The sequence below is a fragment of the Ictalurus furcatus genome, chromosome 7 (assembly GCF_023375685.1).
Source record: "Ictalurus furcatus strain D&B chromosome 7, Billie_1.0, whole genome shotgun sequence".
In the NCBI taxonomy this organism is placed as follows: Eukaryota; Metazoa; Chordata; class Actinopteri; order Siluriformes; family Ictaluridae; genus Ictalurus; species Ictalurus furcatus.
Genome location: NC_071261.1, coordinates 15,290,150 through 15,314,356, shown reverse-complemented (window position 1 = coordinate 15,314,356; position 24,207 = coordinate 15,290,150). Strand labels below are relative to the sequence as shown.

General features: G+C 37.1%; 2 protein-coding genes across 3 annotated transcripts; both read left to right on the top strand.

Annotated features, from left to right (window-relative positions):
- The first annotated feature begins 3,547 nt into the window (after positions 1-3,547).
- coro1b (coronin, actin binding protein, 1B) lies at positions 3,548-18,753 on the top strand. Of its 2 annotated transcripts, none has more exons than XM_053628860.1 (11): positions 3,548-3,635; positions 6,423-6,628; positions 6,836-6,958; positions 10,762-10,891; positions 11,714-11,895; positions 12,495-12,614; positions 13,912-14,016; positions 15,557-15,702; positions 15,832-15,889; positions 17,101-17,412; positions 17,563-18,753. In XM_053628860.1, the coding sequence occupies exons 2-11, from the start codon at positions 6,425-6,427 to the stop codon at positions 17,677-17,679; spliced, it is 1,497 nt and encodes a 498-aa protein (XP_053484835.1). In that variant the 5' UTR covers positions 3,548-3,635; positions 6,423-6,424; the 3' UTR covers positions 17,680-18,753. The 2 variants fall into 2 exon arrangements, with proteins under 2 accessions (XP_053484835.1, XP_053484836.1); XM_053628861.1 differs by lacking the exon at positions 3,548-3,635 and adding an exon at positions 3,654-4,163.
- A 3,405-nt stretch (positions 18,754-22,158) lies between these two features.
- On the top strand, positions 22,159-23,978 carry si:ch211-119e14.1 (cilia- and flagella-associated protein 251). The gene is made up of 3 exons (XM_053628862.1): positions 22,159-22,215; positions 22,852-22,911; positions 23,080-23,978. The coding sequence occupies exon 3, from the start codon at positions 23,082-23,084 to the stop codon at positions 23,715-23,717; it is 636 nt and encodes a 211-aa protein (XP_053484837.1). The 5' UTR covers positions 22,159-22,215; positions 22,852-22,911; positions 23,080-23,081; the 3' UTR covers positions 23,718-23,978.
- The last annotated feature ends 229 nt before the right edge of the window (positions 23,979-24,207 follow it).

Here is a 24,207-nt window from a genome sequence, read left to right as displayed (position 1 = left end):
GGTGTGCTTTGAGCAAAAATATTACAACATGTAAAGTAGTGGTTTTCAAACTGGGAGCCATCAGATGGAGCCATGGGGGCCACATAGCAATTATTTTTTTCAATTCATTTTACTTGTATTTAAGTTGGGATTGTCAACCTGTGAACTATGATCTTCATAAAAATTTGAAATATTAATAAATTAAATCACTGATGCAGAGCACACTAAGCTGAAACATCACCAAACAGAGACATCTGTTGATATACTAGTGGACAGTAGAGTACCACATGCTGATAAAACCTAAGACTATTTAAAATTGATAAATTTGTAGATAGAAGATGTAGTCTCTTAGCTGAGAAAGTTAATATAGAGAAGTCTAGCATGGGGGGGGACAAAATTGTGAAAATTTAACGACACTCGAAGGCCACAAAGGGATTCACCCTACACAAGGGGGGCCTTACACTGGAAAAGTTTGAGAACCACTGATGTACAGGCTTAACCTCTTACACTCTAAGGAACCATGAACAGTTCCTCACTTCCACTCCTCACTCTTATAATGCAATATTAGCCTAATCATTATGCATGTAGTTGCTGGACGATATGCCATAGGGTTCAGGGATGTAAAGGATGGGAATGCTGAGGCCAATTACTTTAATAAATTATAAAGCTTTAAAAAAATAATAATAATAAAAAAGTATTCAATGCGTTATCCCTGTAAATGAGGACAAGCTTCACCTGCCGTTTACGAATGTGTATAATTTTTTTTAGTCTGTGTTGGATACAGTTTGTGAAAGTGTTATAATAACCTGTTGCTTGTACATATGTTATTTCTGTGCTGCTGCATAGTGCTTGCCATTTGGGAAATGGTGCTTGGTACAGTATATGTGCTTATAAATGTAATATAATATGCATGTAATTTGATATGTGTCGTTATTTCCATAGGTTTGCAGTTTTGTTGATGGATCAAAGGTCCTCATTGATGATTTGTGCTTATTCCTGGACACAGTGGACAAATCAAAAGCTGCATTAGAAGAAAAAATCATCATTCATTTGTTTTCAGTAACCACTTTATCCTGGTTGGGCGTCACGTGAGATTTGGAACCTATCACAAGAACACATGGTGCAAAACAGGAACACATCCTGCATGAGATGATGGTTCAATACAAGATAGGGATAAAGGAAGGCGTTTTACATTGGAGGTGCTGACATTTTAAGCAGCGTACAGTTCATGGCATGCGCTGTGATGCCACAGCCGAACGATAGTCAGTTGTTTAATTTTTTATAGCACCACAGATCTGAATATTTAAGACCGTATAATAAATGAGTAGGGATTATATTAATGCACTCATTCTAATACATTATTGTTTCTTTAATAGCTCATTCACAGGGACTTGTATGGCTGACAATCCACATAATCTAAGCCTAATAATAAATGAATTAAAAATGTGTTGTATAACAAAGAAAAGTGTAAAGATTTCTGTTAGGAGGCATTAACAATTAAGGAAGGCGCGTCATCGTTTTGTCACAGTAACAGTCAGTAAGTTTCCCAACACGGGAGTTCGTACCTGTTCTCACTAATGTTATAGCAGCTATATAAAATCATTCCCTCGAAAGCTCTCTTTTTATATATATATATATATATATATATATATATATATATATATATATATATATATATATATATATATATATAATGTGTGTATGTATGTCACTGAGAAAAATGCAGCTTGTCATGTTATTGATAAACTGGAAACTCCTCTGTCCCAAAGACTCAAGTCTTGTGGATGGTCCATAACATTAAATGTATCTATGAACATTTAAAAAGTATGATGTATTGTTCATTAATACTGTACACTGTAAAAAAATTTTAATAGTTGGCAAATAGTTGTGGTATAAGGATCTCTGACGTGCAACGCTAAAAAACTACTCGAAATACTTCATTTTAAAGTTCTTTTAGCAGATTTATTTGTTTATCTATATATTACTATATATTATATTGCTGCAGCACCCTCAGCACCCACACTTCCTGCACCCTTGCTGCAGGGCACCATTCACACTCTCGTTTGCACCTATCAACAATTTAGTGTTGCCAATCCACCTATATGGATGTTTATACGAGGTAGGAGGAAACCAGAAAACCCGGAGGAAACCCACCCGGTCACAGGGAGAACATGCACAGAGACTCCACACAGACACTGAGCTCAGGATCAAACCAAGCTGCACTGTCAGGCAGCAGTGTGCCAGTACCAAATTCTAGTTGTAATAAAATCATTAAGTTTACGTTTTATAAGGTCAGGAAAACTGTTTGGTTCTCTTGGTTCTGTGATTGCACCTAATGATGGACATTTTTCACTCGCTGCTGCTGCTGAGAATGGACAGCCTAAAGATTGCTTTGAAAAGTTTGTCTCCATCATTGACCAGTTAATAACTTCAACACAATAGAAATTAAGTTAAATAATGAATATATCTTAATCTATAATAATCTATAATGTATTCCTAATGGCTCTTATGCTCATACTCATAAGTTGCTCATAAGTTCCTGGTTACACAATTGCACTTTTTTTTTTTTTTTTAAATTATATAGTATTATATAGTATAGAAGGGAAATGATTTATAATTGCACTATCCGGTGTCACCCAGATGAGGATGGGGTTCCTTTTGAGTCTGGTTCCCAAACATTAGGAAGGTTTCTTCCTAATGTCCTCTCAGGGAGTTTTTCTTTGCCACCTTTGCCTCTGGCTTGAATTTAATTCAATTTTATTTTATTTGTGTAGTGCTTTTAACAATGGACCTTGTCTCAGAACAGCTTTACAGAAACATATAAACACAGGATACAGATTTTAAGTGTGTTAATTTATCCCAAATGAGCAAGCGGTGGCAAGGACAAACTCCCTAAGATGATATGAGGAAGAAACCTTGAGAGGAACCAGACTCAGAAGGGAACCCATCCTCATCTGGGTAACAATGGACAGTGTAAAAGTAAAAGAAAGTTCATTATGGTTTTTATATGAAGTCTGTTTGTTGAACTAGTCCACTGTTCACTCTTGGAGACTTGAGTGCAAGGCTTGACTGGCTCATTAGGGATAAATGTATGAATTTAAAATGTGCATCCTTAAATTTATATATATTTCTGCAAAGCTGCTTTGTTACGATGTCCATTGTTAAAAGCACTATACAAATTGAAATGGAAGTTTTAGATCTATTACATTAATTTAATAGTTTGTGCGTATTTTTTTAAAATATTTATTTTATTTTATAAATGTGCGCACCTTTTCTGAGCGACATGGGGCTTTTATTCTGAATTCTGCCCTGAAATATGAAACCTTATCAGGTGCCTGATTCTGTGTAATGTGCTTCTACTGATATTTTCTCAGTAAGCTAAATACACATCTCTTTTATTTGAGAAGCACACAACAAAATGAACAACGCGTGCACTTTTCTTTTTATTTCCGAGTAAACATTGCGCCCATTGTGAGCACTGAATCCATGACGGGCTTGAAACAGGAAATAGGCTGTTTGACACAAAGGCTGTGCATACTCCCCTACTATGTAGTACGTACACTGTGCGGTAACTTCCACCTTGCCATACTATACTATATAGGACGGCAGTGCGCGCGCTGGGACGGAGCCAATTGGCTGCGATTAGACTGCTGTAGGTAGGTAGCGCAATAAATCATATCGTTAATGACCACGCATGTCATCATTTGATTCATTTATATCTTCTGATAGTGAACGTGGTAGTATTTATATGCAAGAATAAGATTTTAGTGCGTAAACAGGCGTCCTCCAGCTGGCTGTTTTATCTCCTGTTATTTGATGCTACATACCGGGACACTTCATTCTAAGCATTTTGGATGGCCGCTCGTGCGCAACCTCTAGTCTATTCATTTTTTTTAACGGGTGTACATATAAGATATACGATTACACATTTTAAACAAATATTTTTAACCAACAATTTAACATTGGATAGAAAATTCGACTATTATGGATTAGTTACCACTATAATGGATTAGTCTCTTTCTCTCGCTCTCTCTCTCTCTCTCGGGCAAGGAGAATTTTTCCAGCCGGTTATGCAAAACTATAACGACGGACTGAAAGGATTCGTTCGCTGTGTGTGTTAGGATATTGTCTCTTGCCTTTCCTGTCAAGTTGTCCTGTTGTATTTCCTGCAAGCCCAAACCAAGGTACAGTAGCTCTAACAGTCTCTTTATTGCCTAGATTTTGTATCGCACGCTCATTCCAGGCGCCTATTTGTTATGCGCCCGCGAGCGCGTGATAATTGTCAATTAGGCCTCTCGTTGTCTGCGCTGCAGTGTAATACAGTTTCTGTTCATGCATTTTGTGCTGTACTGTGTATTGTTTAGAGGCTGTCTACATGGTGGTTTGGAATTAATCTCAGGAGGATGAGGGAATATAGGCTACTAAATAAAATCACCGTGTGATCTGCACAATTAGCTATATTGACAAGGGCACGAGCTTTGTGTGTGCTGACACCAGACTGTAGTTTTAATGATACAGTTGCCTTAAAATACTTTTATCATGAACAGTATTAAAATAACATGGCGGTAACAAGATGGGGAAACGACTTCGCTTCTTTCCTTCCTCCTGCAGCTCCACCTGTACTTCGTCAGTTATTAGCTCGATATTCCTGAGCTCAGAGTATAGCTAGCTGGCTTTCAAATAGAAAACGGACAACACACAATTCCGATTGGTTAATTCCGTTTCGCGTGGCAACCGGTAGCCAATAAAATGTGATTAATCAAATGAATAATGGGCGGTTAAATATGGAATTTTAAACATCATGGCAGCGCAATTAGTGCGCAAAACAATGCTATTTTACACATAATAATCACTTGCGTTTTATGTGTTATGTTACCGCCCGTGAATAAACATTGTAAAATATTACAGGACAGGTTCAAAACCGATATCCTCCCCACACAGGTACACCTCTGGGTTTGTCCGTCATTATATACAGAAGCTCCCATTGCGGGAGTCATTCATCCATTCATTCATTTAGTGTACTTTGCTCTAGAGTGACAGTGGCTGCATTGACATTGCAAACCAATTCTGTTTTTTTTTTTTTTTTGTTTTGTTTTTTGGCTCACTTCTGACACGTGTAAACAGATTGGATCAGATTTTTTCACATCCAACGTGGGCCACATTCAGATGAGGTTAACCATATCGGCCCTGCTAAACAATAGAAACCTCATAGAATTTGCAATAGTTTTAATGGTTATAATGAGAATTACATTGGTTTAAATGGAAACTGTAATAGTCCCTGTGGGTCCCTACTGGGAATTTATTGCGTTCTATGGGTGGTATATTAAGTCTAGTGGATACCATTAATTACCAATAATGGATATGGTTTTAAAGGTTATCTGATAGTTTGTAATGGTATTTGTAGTGGAAACCAGTAGAAATTCTGTGATGGTTTCTATTGTTTTTTGATTTTCCTCAATTCATCATTTGGCACTCATAGGGCACGCATGAATCAGAGGAGTCCAGATGAAACGAATTGTCATTAATGTGTTGGGGGATACAACCATTAAATACCATAAAAAAACTGAAGGGATGCTCCAGTAACCCTAATGTGTTCAAGGACATTTCAAAGATCATGGCAGAGCAAGGATGCAGTCAGTCCAAGCTCCAACAGCATTGTAAAATCTTAAGGCAAAAAAGCCTTAAGGCAAAATAGACTTATAGTTAAGATGTTAAAGACTTATAGTAATCGCAGTGGAAACAACAGAATCAGAATCAGCCTAGCACATTTTGGCCAAGGAATGATGGAAACATGGGAATCGGATATGAGTCAGGTCTTACCTAAATGTAAAAAATCTAATCTGAACCATTTTTTTGCATTTTAATATAATCTTTAAAGCAATGCTGATATTGTGTGTGTATTGTAGAACTGGAGGTTAAATGAGAACCAATTGTGGGGTTGCATTTAAGCTGCAGATATCTAATCAATATAAAGACAAAATGGCTAAAATAATATGTGAAATAATTCTTAATCTTGGTCATATGTATGCATGTCTGACTTGTAGTCACATAATAGGTTTGAGACTTCTCGAGTTACACATTAGAAGAGGAAGGGGTTCTCACTTTTACTTCACAAGAATGATATTATTTCTCATATTGCTCATTTTTGAACAATTACCTCACTCACATCATCAGCTTCCTCTAATGGACTTGTTGTTAGACTCCATGGAGTACTATCAGTGCAGCACTTAAACAGGATCTTTCAATGGGCACTTACTTCCTAGCGTTTATTAGCTACCTCATTAATGATCGAGATGTTATGCATTTATTACCAGTTAGTATGATTTGCATTATGCACAATATAGTATGCAGAATTTCAACTGCCTTCTGCTAGCATTCAATGGTTATTTGATATTTGTTGGAGGATAAATGCTTTAAATTGCTTTGTTGTTTGTTCTTCCCAGTCATGTCCTTCAGGAGGGGTGTGGTTAGGCAAAGTAAGTTCCGACATGTATTCGCCCAGGCGTGGAAGGCGGAGCAATGTCTGGATGACATCAGAGTTAGCCGTGTGACATGGGATGGGCAACTTTGTGCAGTCAATCCAAAGTTCATCGCTGTTATTACTGAGGCTGGAGGGGGCGGAGCCTTCCTTGTATTACCACTCACAAAGGTTGCAAAATTCGCCAAAAACATAACTCAACAAATCAGATTTTTTTATGGAGTTAATTCTTTCCCAGTTTTAGTTAGCAGTAACATGTTGATAGATAGCCAACTATCTTTCTTGCAATATCGGCAGAACGCAAAATACAGATGGGTTTTTATTTATTCATTTAAATCAGTTTTGCTGTGTGTTATTTTTTGCTATTTTTTTTTCTAGACTGGTAGAGTAGACCAGTCCACTCCCACTGTGTGTGGCCATGCTGCTCCTGTGCTTGATATCCAGTGGTGTCCACATGATGACAATGTAATTGCCAGTGCTTCAGAGGACTGCACAGTAAAGGTATATATTCAGTGGGAACAAAAGAACTTTTGGTATCAATATAGGAGGAAAATATAATTTGTCATATTGTTGACTAATTTTGCTATAATTTGCAGGTTAGTGGATTTATAAAGTTTATAGCTTTATGCTGCACAAGTGCAAAATGTGCTGGGATTGCATTCTTGTCATTGCAGATAAGAGAATATGGAAAGAATAATTAAATGTCAGATATAGAGTATATCTACAGTCCCCTCAGAAAGTACTGGAACAGCAAGACCAATTCTATTGTGTTTACTATACACTGAAGGCATTTGGGTTTGAGATCAAAAGATGAATATGAGATGATAGATCAGATTTTCAGCTTTCATTTCCTGATATTCACATTTAGATGTGTTAAACAACTTAGAACATCACACCTTTGGTGTTGGACCACCCAATTCTTAGGTGCGCAAAAACTATTGAAACAGATATTCTTGAAGTAAATAACACTTAATATTTGGTTGTGCAACCCCAATTCTGAATAAGTTGGGATAGTATGGAAAATGCTAATAAAATCAAAGAAGAGTGATTTGTAAATGTACTTTGACTTGTATTTATACAAAAAAAAACTTATAAAGTCAAGGTATTTGATATTTTACCTAATCAACTGCATAGTTTTTTGAAGATAAACATTTATTTTGAAATTGATGCATGCAACACGTTTCCAAAAAGTTGGGACAGTGGCAATTTAGGACTAATAGCGATGTGACAAGTTGAAATAAGTAGTTGAAGTGAAACAGGTGAGGCAATCGTCTAATCATAGTATATAAGGAGCATCCATAAAAGGCCTAGTCCTTCAAGAACAAGGATGGGTCGAGGCTCACCAGTCTTCCAACAGATACGTCAGAGAATAGTCTACCAGTTTGAGAACAACATTCCCCAAAGACAAATCAGTAGGATTTTGGGCATTTCACCTTCTACAGTGCACAATATAATTAAAAGATCCAAGGAATCCTGTCAAATCTCAGTGCACAAAGGGCAAGGCCGAAAACCACTTCTCAATGTGTGTGATCGCCGATCCCTCAGACGTCACTGTCTTAAAAACCATCATGAGTCTTTAATGGATATCCTGACATGAGCTCGGGAATACTTTGGTAAACATTTGGCAGTTAAACACCATCCAAAGATTTAAGTTAAGGCTTTACTATGCAAAGCAGAAGCCATACATCAACGCTGTCCAGAAGCGCCTCCGACTTCTCTGGGCTTGGTCTCATCTGAGATGGACAGTAGTACAGTGGAATCATGTTTTGTGGTCAGACGAGTCAACATTTCAAATAGTTTTTGGACAAAACAGCCGCCGTGTTCTCCGGGCCAAAGAGGAAAAGGACCATCCAAGCTGTTATCAGTGCCAGGTCCAAAAGCCAGCATCTGTCATGGTATGGGGGTATGTCAGTGCCCATGGCATGGGTAACTTGCACATCTGTGAGGGCATCATTAATGCAGAAAGTTATGTACACATTTTGGAGCAACATATGCTGCCATCCAGAGCAGGACAACGCCAAAACACATTCTGCCCAGGTTACAAGCTGCAGTCCTGCCCTGTCTCCGATTGAGAATGTGTGGCACATTATGAAGTGCAAAATAAGGCAATGAAGGCCCTGTACAGTTGTGCAGATAAAGAAATGCATAATGGATGAATGGGGGAAAATTCCACTTGCTAAACTTAACCAGCTGGAATCTTCAGTGCCCAAACGCTTAATAAGTGTTATTAAAAGAAAATGTGATGTTACACAGTGGTAAACAGTCGACTGTCTCAACTTTTTTGGAGTGTGTTGCAGTCATCAGATTTGAAATGAGTGTATATTTTCAAAAATAAATTAAATTCACAAAGTAAAACATCAAATAGTGTGTTAATAACGGGTTTTCAATATAGTACAGGGTGAATAGAGTTTTCATGTGACTCTTTTTTCTGCATTTTCCATACTGTCCCAAATTTTTTGGAATTGGGGTTGTATATTTCTTGCTTGCAGTAACTGCATCAAACTGGTGGTCCAGTGACATCACCAAACTGTTGTATTCTTCTTTTGTATTGCTTTTCGAGGCTTATACACCAGCTTCTTTCAGTTGTTTGTTTTGGGGGGGTTACTCCCTTCAGTCTCCTCTTCAGGTGGTGAAATGCTGCTCAGTTGGGCATGGTGATTGACTTGGCCAGTCTAAAACACTTTTCCCCCTGATGAAGCCCTTGTTGAGTTGGCAGTGCTTTTTGGGTTATTGTCCCAATTCCTGCATGAAGAAGTTCCTCCAATTAGATTGAATGCATTTGTCTGTAAATTGGCAGACAAAATGTTCCTGTAGACTTCTGAATTCATTCTGCTGCTGCCATCATGAATTACATCATCAGTAAAGATTAGTGAGCCGGTTCCAGAAGCAGCCATGCAAGCCCAAGCCATTACATTACCTCCACCATGCTTGACCGATGAGCTCGTATGTTTTGCATCAGGAGCAGATCCTTTCTCCACACTTAGTCCTTCTGTCATTTTGGTAGAGGTTAATCTTGGTTCCAGAACTTGTGTGGTTCATCTCTGTATTTCTTTGCAAAATCCAATCCAGCTTTCTGATACTTACTGCTGATGAGTGGTTTGCATCTTATGGTATGGCTTCTACATTTCTGCACTTGGGCTCTTTTTTGAATGCTGGATTGTGATACCTTCACCCCTGTCTTGGGGAAGTTGTTGGTGATGTCAATGACTGTTGTTTTGGGGGTTTTCTTCACAAGCTCTCACAATGTTTCTGTTATCCGCTGTTGTTGTTTTCCTTGGCTGACCTGTTCCATATCTGGTTGCTAATACAGTAGTGGTTTCTTTCTGTCAATTTTTTCCAATTTTCTTAGCTTTCTTTTCTCCCATAGACATTTTCCCATTTTCTCTCTGGTCTTAATGTTGGTTTATCCTTTTTATTAACAAATTCAGCCTTGACAGGTGAAACCTAGGGCTCAAACCAAGAATAGACATTCAGAGCTATTAATTCTTTAAACAATCAGTCTAACAAAGCACATCTGGGCAACAAGAAACATCTGTCAGTCACGTGTTCCAAAATTTTTGGTCACTTGAGAAATGGGTGGGTTCAAACAAAAGGTGCCATGTTTTAAGTTGTTTAACACATCTAGGTGTAAATATCAGGAAATGAACGCTAAAATTCTGATCTGTTGTCTCATATTCATCTTTTCATCTCATACCAAAATGTCCTCAGTGTATCAAAATGTCCTCAGTGTAACAAAAGAATTGACCTTGCCATTCCAGTATTTTCAGAGGGTACTGTATATCTAATGTTGATAATACACAGGCTTGCATGCCTTTATATTTATAGCATTATGTTAGACAAAAATTTTAAATAACAGAATAATCATAATAGTGAAATTATATTACATTTTTGACACAGACCTACAGTAGGGGTTTCAACACAGATTTAGTTTACTGATCTATTGCGGAGCAATCCTGAAGTAGTCACATTGATAATGTCATGCTATATTGATGTACATGACATCAGTATTTAATTTTTTTTGTAATTCGCTTTCATAAGTGGAATTTCACTGATTTCTTAACCCTTCATCCAGCCGGCTGATCAAGAAAGAGTTTGAGTGTGACTCAACATGTCAGTTGTGCTTGGCTGAACTGCTCCTTTGTTCTTATACCGCTGAGCTGAGTTATACGTAAAGCTGAAGAATAATCATTTTTGACTATGTGTTTTAAGAATATATTGTATAAAAATGTGCATGGCGGGCTTGTGTTTCTTTTATTTGCTATGTGAAAGTGGCTGAAAGAGGTCTTGTGTTACACTGATGGTAGATATGGCACATTCCTGATGGCGGGCTCATAATGCCAATGACGGAGGCTACATTAACTCTAGAGGGCCACAGTAAAAGAGTGGGCATTCTGGCCTGGCACCCTACTGCACTTAACATCTTACTAACAGCAGGTAATCTCTTTGCGTGTTGTATATTGTGTGCTGTGTGTGTGTGTGGTTTTGCATTTTGCTTGCTTCAGATGCTAAATTTGTATAATTTAAGTTACTTGTCTTTTGGCTCACCTTAGACTTTGTTAGGGGTAGAGGTTAGAGGTTTTTCTTATGTTATGTCTGGGTTAGTTAGCCTACTGTAAAGTTTTAAAAGTATACTTTGACTAAACCAACAGGCAAACTTATAAATATTTTCCCAAATCTGAACTGTTCCATTTTTTTAAATTGTCCACACAAGGCAGCTTGGTAATTTTTATAACTATTGTATCTACTGTGCAAAATCCTAAAAGACAGAAAAGACATGCAATAATCCTGGGGGATTATTGTACAATAAAATGCTAATTAATTTTCCGTTAATATTATGTTCATATATAGAGAACTATTATGTGTAATAGTGTAATCTGGCTTGCATTATATCACATGATTTTCCTGTTTGGCCAACTTGGTAGTAAAGTCAAATAGCTGAGTTAGCACTATTTGTTGTGCAGACCATATGAAAAACTTAAAAGCAATAAATCCTAAATTGTAATTTTAAACTTAATCATGTACAGTATCAGCAAAGTAAGTTTATTCATTTGGAAAATCTATTTCAGGGGGAGTCTGTCTGTGCTAGTGACGTAAGATACACAGCACACAGAAGACACTCCTACAACTAGTTTGCATTAGCATGCAAATGTTGAAATTGTAAATTCTTGCAGTCATGCTTTGTTGCTACACATATGCGACTGAAGAGCTACTTTCACTTTGTTGATTCCGATTTTCTCACGTGGCTCCTTGTTTCAGGTTGTGATAACGTATTGTGCATATGGGATGTTGGCACGGGTGAGCTGGTGTACGAGCTGAGTGATGCTCATCCAGATCAGATCTACAATGTGAGCTGGAACAGAGAAGGCAGTGTGATCTGTACCACCTGCAAAGACAAAGCCCTGCGTGTTATTGACCCTCGACGAGGAACTATCCTTAAGGTCAGTTTTAATGTGGCTGGGAGACCCAAACTGGAAGTGTTTTATAATAGATGGGTCATGTAATCCATCACTTTGAAATACTTTATTCACTTTGAAATTACAAGCCTGTTTCCCAAATTCCTGATTGAAAGTAAATTAAAACAAACAAACAAATAAATATTGTAGCAGTAATTAGAAAGTCGTTAACATTCTAGCATGGATTAGCATGATGGTAGTGAACCGCATTTTGTGTATTTGCTTATTCTATACTAAAAACTCATCCCTGTCACTTTGTTAACAGCAAAATGCAGCCATTTTCATCAAGAAATCTGATCAAATTTAGATAATTGCATGGGATGGGTTAACACATTTTTGAATGCACGTTTTCTTGTGTAGAATGTTTAAAAAATGTTTTTAAAACGTTTCACTTTTAACAGTTACAAAGATTAAATGTCCCTGCAATTGTGGAATCACTTGTATTGCTACAACTCGACTTCCTCGAATCCCTACTCGTTTAAACTTTATGTGTGTGTGTGTGTGTGTGTGTGTGTGTCTCATACTAGTATACTGTATGGTTGTATAACATGAACTATCTCTGTTGATTCTTCTGTTTCCCTCAGGTGCGTGACAAGGCCCATGAGGGCACTAGGCCAATGAGAGGTGTCTTCCTGTCTGATGGAAAAATCTTGACAACCGGCTTTAGCCGCATGAGTGAGAGACAGATGGCTCTATGGGATACGGTGAGACACACACCACCACCACAGTAGAAGAAGAAAAAAAATCATTATTATCTTGATCATTTCTGCATATGATATGACAATTCTCAAATCTTTCCAAAGAAAATTTAGATTACTAGTATTATTTTTAAATCAAAAAAGTCTTGGTAACACTTTACAACAACAGTACATGAATAATCATGCACTAATACATGAATTAATACTTACTTCAATATGAACTAATGATGAGTTAAGGTATGTACTAATCACGAACTAATGAAGAGCTAACCTTAACTACAATGTGAGTCTTGTGAATTCATGTGTAAACAACGACCACCTTAAGTACATGTTAGTACGTTAAATATTGTGTATGTTTGTTAGTTAGTTTACATGTAGAAGTAAACTAAATAAAACATGCTCTCTAAGAAAGAATATGAATTAAACATGCATAATTTTAAATTTTTTATGTAAAAAAGCACTGGAGTGCTTTCATAATTTGCATTATTCCTCCTTATTGAACATAGAAAGACGCACTTATAATAAACACTACTCATTTCATCTCAACCCATTCATCCAGCGGCATATAATGTACATAGGTGGTCATTATTCACGCATGAATTCATAAGACTCACGTTATAGTTAAAGTTAGCTCTTCATTAGTTTAATTAGTATATACCTTAACTCATCATTAGTTCATATTTAAGTCTTTATAGTAGCACTGAGATAGTATTCACAGTATGGTCTTCAATATAATGAATTATGCTATATCATGGAATAAGCACACCACAAGCTCAGCGAAGAAAAAAATCCCCTTTTCTCTGAGTTAATCATAAAATTCTAGCTAGTTACTTTCACAACCAAGCTAGCTATTGTTTGTGATGCATTTTATAACTGCCTAGCTAGCTTAAGGATTTATTGAATAACTTAGTAGATTTGGAAATATGCTATTTATCATTAGCTAGCAAGCTCTGGGAATTTCAAACATCTTACTACCTTTGATGATATTCTCTAATGTTAGGTAATTCATATTTGGATATATTATTTAGCATTAGCTAGCAAGCTTTGGAAATTTTCTCAGATGTTAGCTACCTAGCAATATTAGCTAATCTGTCTAGTTTACACTGTGGAATGTTTGTCACAAAGGCATACAGTACTTCTTAGCAGTAGGATGTGAAATACAGGATGTGTCGCACTGGTTCATGAATCCTGTAGCATATTTTATTATCTGTGCAGACTTATGATGTACCAGTAAGCTTATAACAATTTTACCCAAATTACTGAGTAACTTTTGTTTGTTTGTGTGTGTGGTTTTAATTATTAGAAAGATCTCTCAGAGCCAATGGCTGTTCAGGAAATGGACACCAGTAATGGAGTTCTCCTTCCTTTCTATGACCCGGATACAAACATGATCTATCTGTGTGGAAAGGTAAACCTATCCAGAAGTACACTATCACTTTTACCCAGCGCTACATGAGATTTCACTTGTTACACAAGTGCCATGTTTTATTACTAACCCTTGTACACAAAACACAACACGCTAATGCAGTTGTAAAAAGAAGATGGTATGTGTGATGATCAGTTAAGAAGGCAGGCCATAAAACTCCATCATTTCCATCTATATCAGGGTGTCAAACTCATGGACCACATTATACTCATGGTGCATTCAAGTCATGTCGGAAAGATCGTATTTACAAGTTGAACGCACATGAACACCACCACAAAGTCGTAATTACGAGTGGGAATCTCTGGATTTTGTTTAAGCTTTGAGTTTCCGAGTTGGGGGCGTGTCATTAAGAAACCACGGTGGAATCAATGGATGCAACGTCTGTAGTTGACGGTAAATTTGTTGAAATTGAATGTTTACTCGTCTCCAGAAGCTGATTTCAGTTATTACGTGTTTGGTATATGCAGCAAGTTAATGTCAGGCTTTTTTTATTTACAATAAAACAAGCTAATTGCCTGCACAAAATATAATAGCATTGTACAGTTACGATATAATATGTAATGATACAGTTTACAGTGGCTACATAAATTGATTAAAAAGATAAAAGAGCAAAATACACCTGATGCTCATTTTTTAACAGAAAGATGAATTAATTAACAGAAGTAATTAATTAACAGAAAGTACACCTCTGTCTTGCCCTGACAAAAGTGACTTGAACGCACGTGATGCTGTAATTACAACTTCTCAGCTGGTAAATATGAACTTCCCAAGAGGACTCAAACGCATAGTAAGACCAAAGTCAAGTAAATATGTATGACATGTATAGCATTGCCACATTTCAGCCCCAGAGTTCCCTGCTCGACCCTGAGCTTGAGTTACTCTCTATGCAGCCTTTCACATGTTCTTCCCGTGCCCTTGTGGGTTTCCTCCAGGTTCGTTGGTTTTCTCTAACCTTGCTGGTTGGGGAATTAGCTACAATAAATTGCCCCAGGTGTAAATGTGCATCTGTTTATAATGCCCTGTGATCTATCCAGGTTGTATTCCTACCTTGTGCCCATTGTTACCAGGATTGGCTTTGTATCTACTGTGACCCTGAAAACGACTAATGAATGAAAAATATATATAAATAAATCAATATAGGTCGAAAGATTATTGAGAAATTTTTTAAAGTATTCACACCTGATGCTGTGAAACTCTTAAATACATGGCTGCAGCAGAAACTATTTAGCTTGCTAATAAAGAATAACATATTAGCACATTTTGTCAGTCACTGACCCCTAGTGGAATTACCGAGACTAGCTCTTTTTCGAATCGTTCAATTCACTTATGGTCCTTTTAATTTTAAGACTATTTTAATGTAATACTCATTCTAAATTGATTTGGTGGGCCAGATTTAAACCTTTTAACCTTGGAATTTTATCACCCCTGACTGATATGATTGTTGTGCTAGGATTTAAGGAGCTCCACAATCCCTCAAAAGAAATGATGCACTTTTATTAATTTCCCATAATCTCTCTCACAGGGTGACTGCACTATTCGCTACTTTGAGGTAACCAATGAGTCTCCTTACATCCACTTCCTCAGTCTCTACAGTAGCAAGGAGCCTCAGAGAGGAGCTGGTTTCCTCAGCAAGAGAGGAGTGGATGTTAACAAGTGTGAGATCGCCAGGTAAAAGTGGCTTGAAAAAACACACAAATACTGTAAGTGTACCATGAAATTGTTTCGACAGGTGAAATGTCTTGTTTTACACATTTAGAGCATGCCAACATTTTGTGCTTTTCCTTTCATTTCATCCAGGTTCTATAAACTCCATGAGAGGAAGGTTGAGCCTATTTCCATGACAGTGCCAAGAAAGGTAAGCTGTGTTCACTGTTTTTATGTAAATGCACTTTTAGTAATATTAGAAACAGATATATTACAGTTGAGGTCATAAGTTTACATATATCTTGCAGAATCTGCTAAATTTTCATAATTTATTTAAAAATTTTCTTTTTTTATTTAGTCCTGCCCTGAATAAGCTATTTCACATAACAGATGTTTACATCTAGACTAAAACACACGATCATAGCTTAAGTTACACAAATAAACCAGTTCAAAACTTTACATACGCGTGATTCTTAATACCGTGTGTCGTTACCTGGATGACCACGACTGTTTTTTAATGTTATGTGATAGTTGATAGTTATGTGATCATGAGTCCCTTGTTTGTCCTGAGCAACTGTTATGAAAGGTGCAGACATTCACTGATGCTCAAGAAGGCAACACATTACATTAGACAGGAAGTGTAAAATTTTGAACAGGATGATCGGTATAAATTTTTATTATTTTGTCTTCTGGGAAACATGTAAATACTTATGTAGCTTGTGAAGGGCAGTGTTAAATGAAGGGAAAAAAAAGTTTTTAAACAAAATAATAATTTACATCAATCATCCTGTTCAAAAGTTTATATCCCCTGGCTCTTAATGTATCGTGTTACCTTCTTGAGCATCAGTGAATGTTTGCACCTTTTGTAATAGTTGTGTACGAGTCCCTCAGTTGTCCTCAGTGTGAAAAGATGGATCTCAGCATCATATAGCCGCTGTTGGAAAGGGGTCAAATATACAGAATATGCTGGAAAAGCAAAGAATATGCAGGACCTGTAGGATTTTTCTGAAGAACAGTGGGCAGTTTAACTGCGCAGGACAAACAAGAGCCTCATGAACAACTATCACAAAACATAAAAAACAGTCACTGATCATCCAGGTAATGACACACAGTATTAAGAATCAAGGGTGTATAAACTTTTGAACTGGTTCATTTGTGTAAATTCAGTTATTATTGTGTCTTGTGGACTACATGTAAACATCTGTTATATAACTTATTCTGGGCAGTAATAAATAAAAAAACAAAATGCATTTTTTATGATACTGCTTATTTTTTTAAATTATTAATATTTTACTTACATAATCAATGTAATTCATACATAATGATCCTAAAATCTGTATTATTAAAGAGGGATATAGTTATCATGTTACTCTTAAGATATTAGGATAGAATTTACATTGCTGTTGTGTAAATGCCCTCCAGTCAGACCTGTTCCAGGGGGATCTGTATCCAGACACAGCAGGCTTAGAGCCCTCTCTACTGGCTGAAGACTGGATTGCAGGCCAGGATGCTCCTCCAATCTTAGTCTCTATGAGTGGAGGCTACAACGTTCCTGCCTCCAAATATAACACACTTCGCGGAAGACCTAAACTACTACCTCAGAGCAACTCACCTACTAGCATCAGTACCAGCACTACAGCTTTCAGCACAAACACTGCTGGCAGACAGACAGAGAGTGAGAGGACACAGGTTAGGAAAGAGGCTGAAGGAGGGACAGAGAGAACAAGGAAAGAGGTACAAACACAAACTGGATCAAAAGACATCATTATTAGTCATTGTAGTCAGTAGCTATGTATTTAGATGACAATGGGCTTTAAGGAATTATTTGATATAATTTTCTATCTCTTTCTGTCTGTATAACACTTCATTCATTTCTCTCCTCAGGATGACCAGCTGGCTGATATTTTGACAGAAATTCGTGCCCTTCGTGCTCTCGTGTTAGCTCAGGGTCACAGGATCGACATGCTTGAGAGGCAGCTAGCACGATTTGGAGAAGTGTGACCTACGGACACCAATAGCCTTAACCTAATCTACGATAGCTTTACATTACGGTGAAGGGTCCTGGGAAATGCAGTTAAATACCTTAAATGTAACATGATAAATATTGAGAATTGACATTTTAGGCTTGTTTTAGATAGGAGACGTGGGGTTAAAAATCATGAGTCGATGAAAGGTTATATTAAAAAAGAGGAAATTGTATATCGCTTTTACATCAGGTACTGACTACTGCTGCTAATCGGAAACTGATTTAGGAAAGATTGCAGTATGGGCTGAAGTACTTTTTATTTAGGTGGCACTAGCATTTGGGTGTGTAGCTCATCAATCTCAAAAGTGTCAATGAGAGCGCAATATGGAACCCAAAATCCCACATGCTGTACTCTTTATTAGCCTTTGCTATTAACTAGCCTTGATGATCATAATGCATATCTGCATCTATTGGCCAGAACTGTTAAAATCATCTTTTCTGTTTATATTAGAATGGTGTAAATCTTAACAATGTAGCTCTTGTGACATTTGTGGTGTGGGTTAGTATGTACACTTCATTTTATACCATTAGAGACTGTGTTTTGTGTAGAGACTCTGTGGGCTGTATGTATACTTAAAGCCTATGTAGCACTGAGGATTCACTGTTTCAGACTTTCTGCCTGCATTAAAAAATAAAAAGATTTCACCCTTCTTAGATATTTATTAAATAACACCAGGGCTATGATAGATTTTTTTTAAACTTTTTTTTTTCATACCCACATACTGTATATTTGTGCACTACAATCAGGGATGTCTGTTTGCTCATCCTTGTTCCTTAATCATTTTGTTTACACTTTATTTGATTTATGTGATGAAATGTGAAATACATGTTTTCTTGCAGATCTGTCATTGAAAATAAAATCCATAAGTGTGTTCAACACTGACTGTGTCTCCATGACTCTCTGATATTGTTAGTCACTGATTAGACTGTGTCTACATACAGTCATGTAATAATTACTTGGTGACAGAAACACACCAACTCTACACTAAATAACAAGTGTTAACAAAGGTGGTCTCAAAGTCTGGTAAGAACTCAAACATACTGCAAGACAAGAATTTATGCTGCATGTGCATGAATATTATTCTTTACATATTTGAGATTTTAAAAATAGTCGCTAATTTGTACACTGCTGAACTAAATAGTAAATGGTATAGTGGTTAGCATGTTTGCCTCACACCTCCAGGGTTGGGTGTTTGATTTCTGTCTCCACCCTGTGTGTGCGGAGCTTGCATGTTATTCATGTACTTAGGGGTTTCCTGAGGGTACTCTGGTTCCCTCCCCCAGTCTAAAGACATTGTGCCCAGCAATGGGTTGGGACTTCATCCAGGGTGTTGCCCAACTTGTTCCCTGAGTCCTTTGGTATAGGTGACCACGTGTAGGATAAGTAGTACAGGAAACGATTGGGTGACTTCATATAAAGTACAGGCATGGTTTATTAATAATCTAAATCATTTATTTGACTTTTTTTATCCACTTCTTTTATTTGTATTCATTTTGATTTTATTGTTCTTATTTTCAACAAACCTCTTTGTTTAGTCTTTAACTAACCAGTTTTGGTGATCCTGTACCTACTGTAGCCACAGATTCCAGTTCTTGGCTGACAGGAGTGAAACCCGATGTTGTCTAGCCGTTGGAGCCCATCTGCTTCACGGTCAAGATATTTCTGCTCATCATAACTGTAAAGAGTGATTACAATAACTTTCTTGTTAGCGCAAACCAGTCTAGCCATTCTTCTCTGGCCTCTCTCAACACTTTGGCTATTCCCCAGTGGCCTAATGGATAAGGCACTGGCCTCCTAAGCCAGGGGTTGTGGGTTTGCGTCCCATCTGGGGTGTGCATCCTTTAGGTAACTGCTCAGTTATAAACAAGTAAGTTGCTCTGAATAAGGGTCTCTGTCAACTGCCATAAATATAATGTAATATAATGTGTGTGAAAATCCCAGTTGAGCCAACCTATCTGGCACCATCCTTTCTTCATTTGATTTTAAAGAGGATTCACTCACAGAATTATTACGTTAAGTATAGTTAGCCAGTCGAGTGTCTGTGGAAAAACAAGCAAATAAAAGACAAAAAGTCATGCATCATTATTATCTTCAATTTAGCACCATCCTCTACTAAAGATACCTCCTCATGCCATGTTATCCCATGCCCAGTAAGCGATGCACACGCACCACATGATGTAAAAGAAAATGTGATTCCTCAGACCAGGCCACCTTCTTGCATTGCTCCATGGTCCAGTTCTGATGCTCACATGCCCATTGTAGTCATTTTCGGTGGTGGGGTCAGCATGGGCAGTCTGACTGGTCTGCGGCTATGTAGCCCCATAGGCATCAAGCTGTGATGCACTGTGTGTTCTGACACCTTTCTATCATAGCCGGCATTAACGTTTTCAGCAATTTGTGCTACAGTAGCTCTTCTGTGGGATCAGACCAGACGGGCTAGCCTTCGCTCCCTATGAGCATCAGTGAACCTTGGGTGTTTGTGAACTTGAATCACTGTTGTCCTTCCTTGGCCACTTTTGGTAGGAACTAACCACTGCATACCAGGAACACCCCACAATACCTGTTGTTTTAGATATGCTCTGACTCAGCCGTCTAGTCATCACAATTTGGCCTGTGCCAAAGTTGCTCAGATCCTTACGCACCCATTTTTCCTGACTCCAACACATCACTTTGAACTGACTGTTAACTTGCTGCCTAATATACCCCACCCCTTGGCAGGTGCCATTGTATGGTGCCTAATATACCCCACCCCTTGGCAGGTGCCTAATATACCCCACCCCTTGGCAGGTGCCACCCCTTGGCAGGTGCCATTGTAATCAATGTCATTCACTTCATCTGTCAGTGGTTTTAATGTTATGGCTGAACATTTTTATATATGTTTATGCATATTTTGCCTTCCAAGGTAAGATGAGCTTTTCTTCTGTGAAACTGGTTTTAATCCATTCTGAAAAATCCACCTTAGTCTGATCAGCTAACAGCCACCGATAAACACAGACTAAGCCAGTCAAACTGGCTTTACTAGAAGGTAAGTTAGTTTTTTCATCTTCCTTATTACTTGACTAAATTGATCAATGAATATTTGAAATTTTCTAATAATCTTACTGTTGTATTATTTTCTCAAAATGACATAAAAGTATTAAATAAACGTACTTCTATGATGATGCATTAGTAGAGGTCACTCAGAAACTGTTTACTTTCTACCAGTACTTATGTGCTGGCAAAGATGGTCTACCAGTTTGACCAGTTCTCACTGTGTTTTGCCAGCAGTAGCTGGTCAGTCTAAACTGGAAGATAGATATTTGATATTTGAAGGTGTGAAATTAGTCACAATAACACACCCCTCGTGTCCTAAGCATACATAGCATGAACACCTAAATAGCAGGAAAGCCTCAGTAGAGGGAATTTCTGTTACTTACCAGTCTCACTCAAGAAATGTGCAAGCCATAATTAGCTGTAAAAGCCTTGAGCTGTGTCACCCTGCTCCTCAAATAACCCTCTTACACTTCTTCCTTTTCACAACACACATCACTTTTGTTTTTGTTTCCCGTTCCTGGTTCTTTTTGAGAACAAAAATTAGTTTACACTCAAGCTATATACATGGTAATGAGGTATATGTCTGTGTATAGGTCTATGTACTTTTCTTACTATATTGCCTCCCCAATAGAGTTTTTTAGACTGATGGTATTCTTAGTCTGTGACCTAGTGAACCAGTATCAGGGTGTACTTACACCAACTACTGTATCTGTCCATCAAGCTAATGACTCACTGGACTGTGACCTCATACAATTTATACTCTTAGATCTAACAACATAACTGCTTGTTTTTTAACTCAAGACCCTGTATTAATTGATTAAAAATTGGAATTGTTTTGCTTGACAGTGCACATGTGAACATGCACATGCTCTCTGAGAAACAATTTGCATGTTACATGCCATGCTCATGCAGAGTTTGGTTTTTATTTTCTGTATCAAGTTTTGAGTGTTCAAATGCACACAACAGGATGTGGTATCTGAGCAATGAGTAGTCAGGCATGCTATCTCTCACTAAAGTGTTCAGGGCAATCCTTCCTGTACGGAAAAACAAAACTGTACTGCAAGACCAGTTTTTAACTTCAGTTCCTAAATAAAAGCACCAACATGTAATCTTTTACACAGTACATATGCTATAATGAAAAGAAATCATAGACTGTGAATTCTCTTGGGCTAAAAATGGCCTATAATGCTACATTTCCATAAGTAATGTCCACGTGAAAAATCTTGCTGAAATATATTTATTTATTTGTTTGTTTAAAGATTTATAGATTAAGATGTATATGTTGGGTCTAAAGCAGCCAGATTTAACTGGTGTATATATTATATGTCATCATAAATATATATATCGATATATCTATTTCACAGCCAGTTCAAAGCAGTGCTTTATCTCCACCCTCTTTTTCTTCTTTTGCTTTCCGCACAGCACGCCTATGTTTTCTCCTGCCAGCTCATATAGGCTAAAGAACAAAGAAGTAACGGTAAGCTACTGATGACAGATTTTAGTATTTAGCACTAATATGGTATAGAATATATAAAAATAAATGAATATATGTGTCATACATTTGCTGTTCTTTAGTGTCCTAATTTATCTCCATCTGTGTTTTTCATATACATATTTAGTATTTAGTTTCACATACATATTAGTTTGTAATTATGTTTCAATTTAACATTGTGAATAACAACCTTAAAGCCATGTACATGTGCTTTGATAACTGTGCTTCAAATGCATTGATTTAAGAAGAATGTAACAAAAAATATGTAGATTTACTTTCAAATTTCCTTTTAACTTCAGTGTATTTGGACTAATATAAAACGCCTATATAGTTTTTTTCACTTCAGCAAAACTTCTTTGTAAAAATAACATGATTTTATATTCATTTATCCTATTCTTAACTTGCTTATTTTAAATGTGGATGTGATATGCCAGAAGACTATGATGGTGAACAACTAGTTAAAAAAAAATAAAAAGACCACAGGTGCTTCCTGTGAGTTTTGCAGACAATATGTTTCTGCTCTATAGCACTCACAATTTTGCTAGATTTCCTAACTGCTTAAAAAAAGGAGGCACTTACGTTTATGTTTTTCTCTTTGTATTTATGTTTTTTTCCTCACAGACCCTACGATACAGATGTAGTGGGGTTTTCTCAGATGAAATAATTCACCGTTGTTAAAAGGTATCCACAGTTATTTCATGGATTTGTTTGTCATTGATGATGTGGTATGCTAAAATCCATGTTTAAGTTGATTTCATCATGTTAGATGCCTTAAGCTAAGTATTCTGAAGACTTCTAAGAGTTTAATTTACATGCTTACATTCTGCTTCGTCTCTCTCTTTTCCTCAGTGATGATGTCGGACAAAAATGGTGGAGACAGCACTTCAACAGTCTTGATTCTCTTCTTCATCCTGGTCCTCCTTGTTCTTCTCCTGCTCTACCTCTACAAGCGACTGAACCATGAAACAAAGGATGAATATACCATCCAGCGTCTTGTCTTCAGTGAGGGAGGCCTTCGTGATCGTGTGAGGCAAGGCATTGCAGAGGTCCAAACCAGGATAGGTGACCGCATAAGGTCTCAACCCCATGATGAAGAGCAAGCTTTGAGCAGTAATGAAGATGGGAATAGTGGCAGAGAAGAAGAACGAGACGAAGAAGAAGATGCAGGACAAGGTCAAAGTGAAAATGAGAACAAGACAGAAGAGAAAGAAGAGGAACATCAAGATCATGATTCATCAGATGACTATTCCAGCATTGACCTAAGGGAGAGAGTAAAGCAGAATAACAGCAATGAAGAGGAAATGAAAGAAGATGAACAAGAGAAAAAAGAGGTGGCAAAAGATGAAGGAAAAGGAGATGACAATAAACAAGAGGAAGATGTGAAGAATGAAGAAAGAGTTGGCTTACTTGTAGACTTGAAGGCATTCTCTGGCAGTGCCATTTGGTCTGAGGAGAAAAAGGAAGAGACTAATGTAACAGCTTTGTGAAATATAGAAGGCTTTAGCCTAAATATGAAGCTCATTAGAAGAAAAGTCTAGACTTGATGATGTTTGTCTTGCGATGAGTGATTTACTTTCGTCATTCTTAAAAACCTGATGCATCCATAATATCCATAAGATAGTTTATTAGTTTTCTTATCCATGGCTTATTTTATTAGCATGTTTTCTGTAATGGCTGACTTTTTTGTTATTAGAATATTTTTTTCATAAAAACTGTACATTTACTTTAAAATAAATACCATTAAATCATTCATTTTGAATTTTTTTAATGCTATGAAGCTTTTCAATAACACTTCAGACTAAAATAAAGGCCTAGCGTTTAGCCATATTATTCCCCAAATGGAAACTGAATACACGACCATCTCTTGTTAATGTTGATCAGTTTGTTTGCTTGCTTTTGTGCCACACAACATATGAACAACGCACAATAAAATACATGCATATAGTATGATAGAATATAACAGGATCAACTATTTAT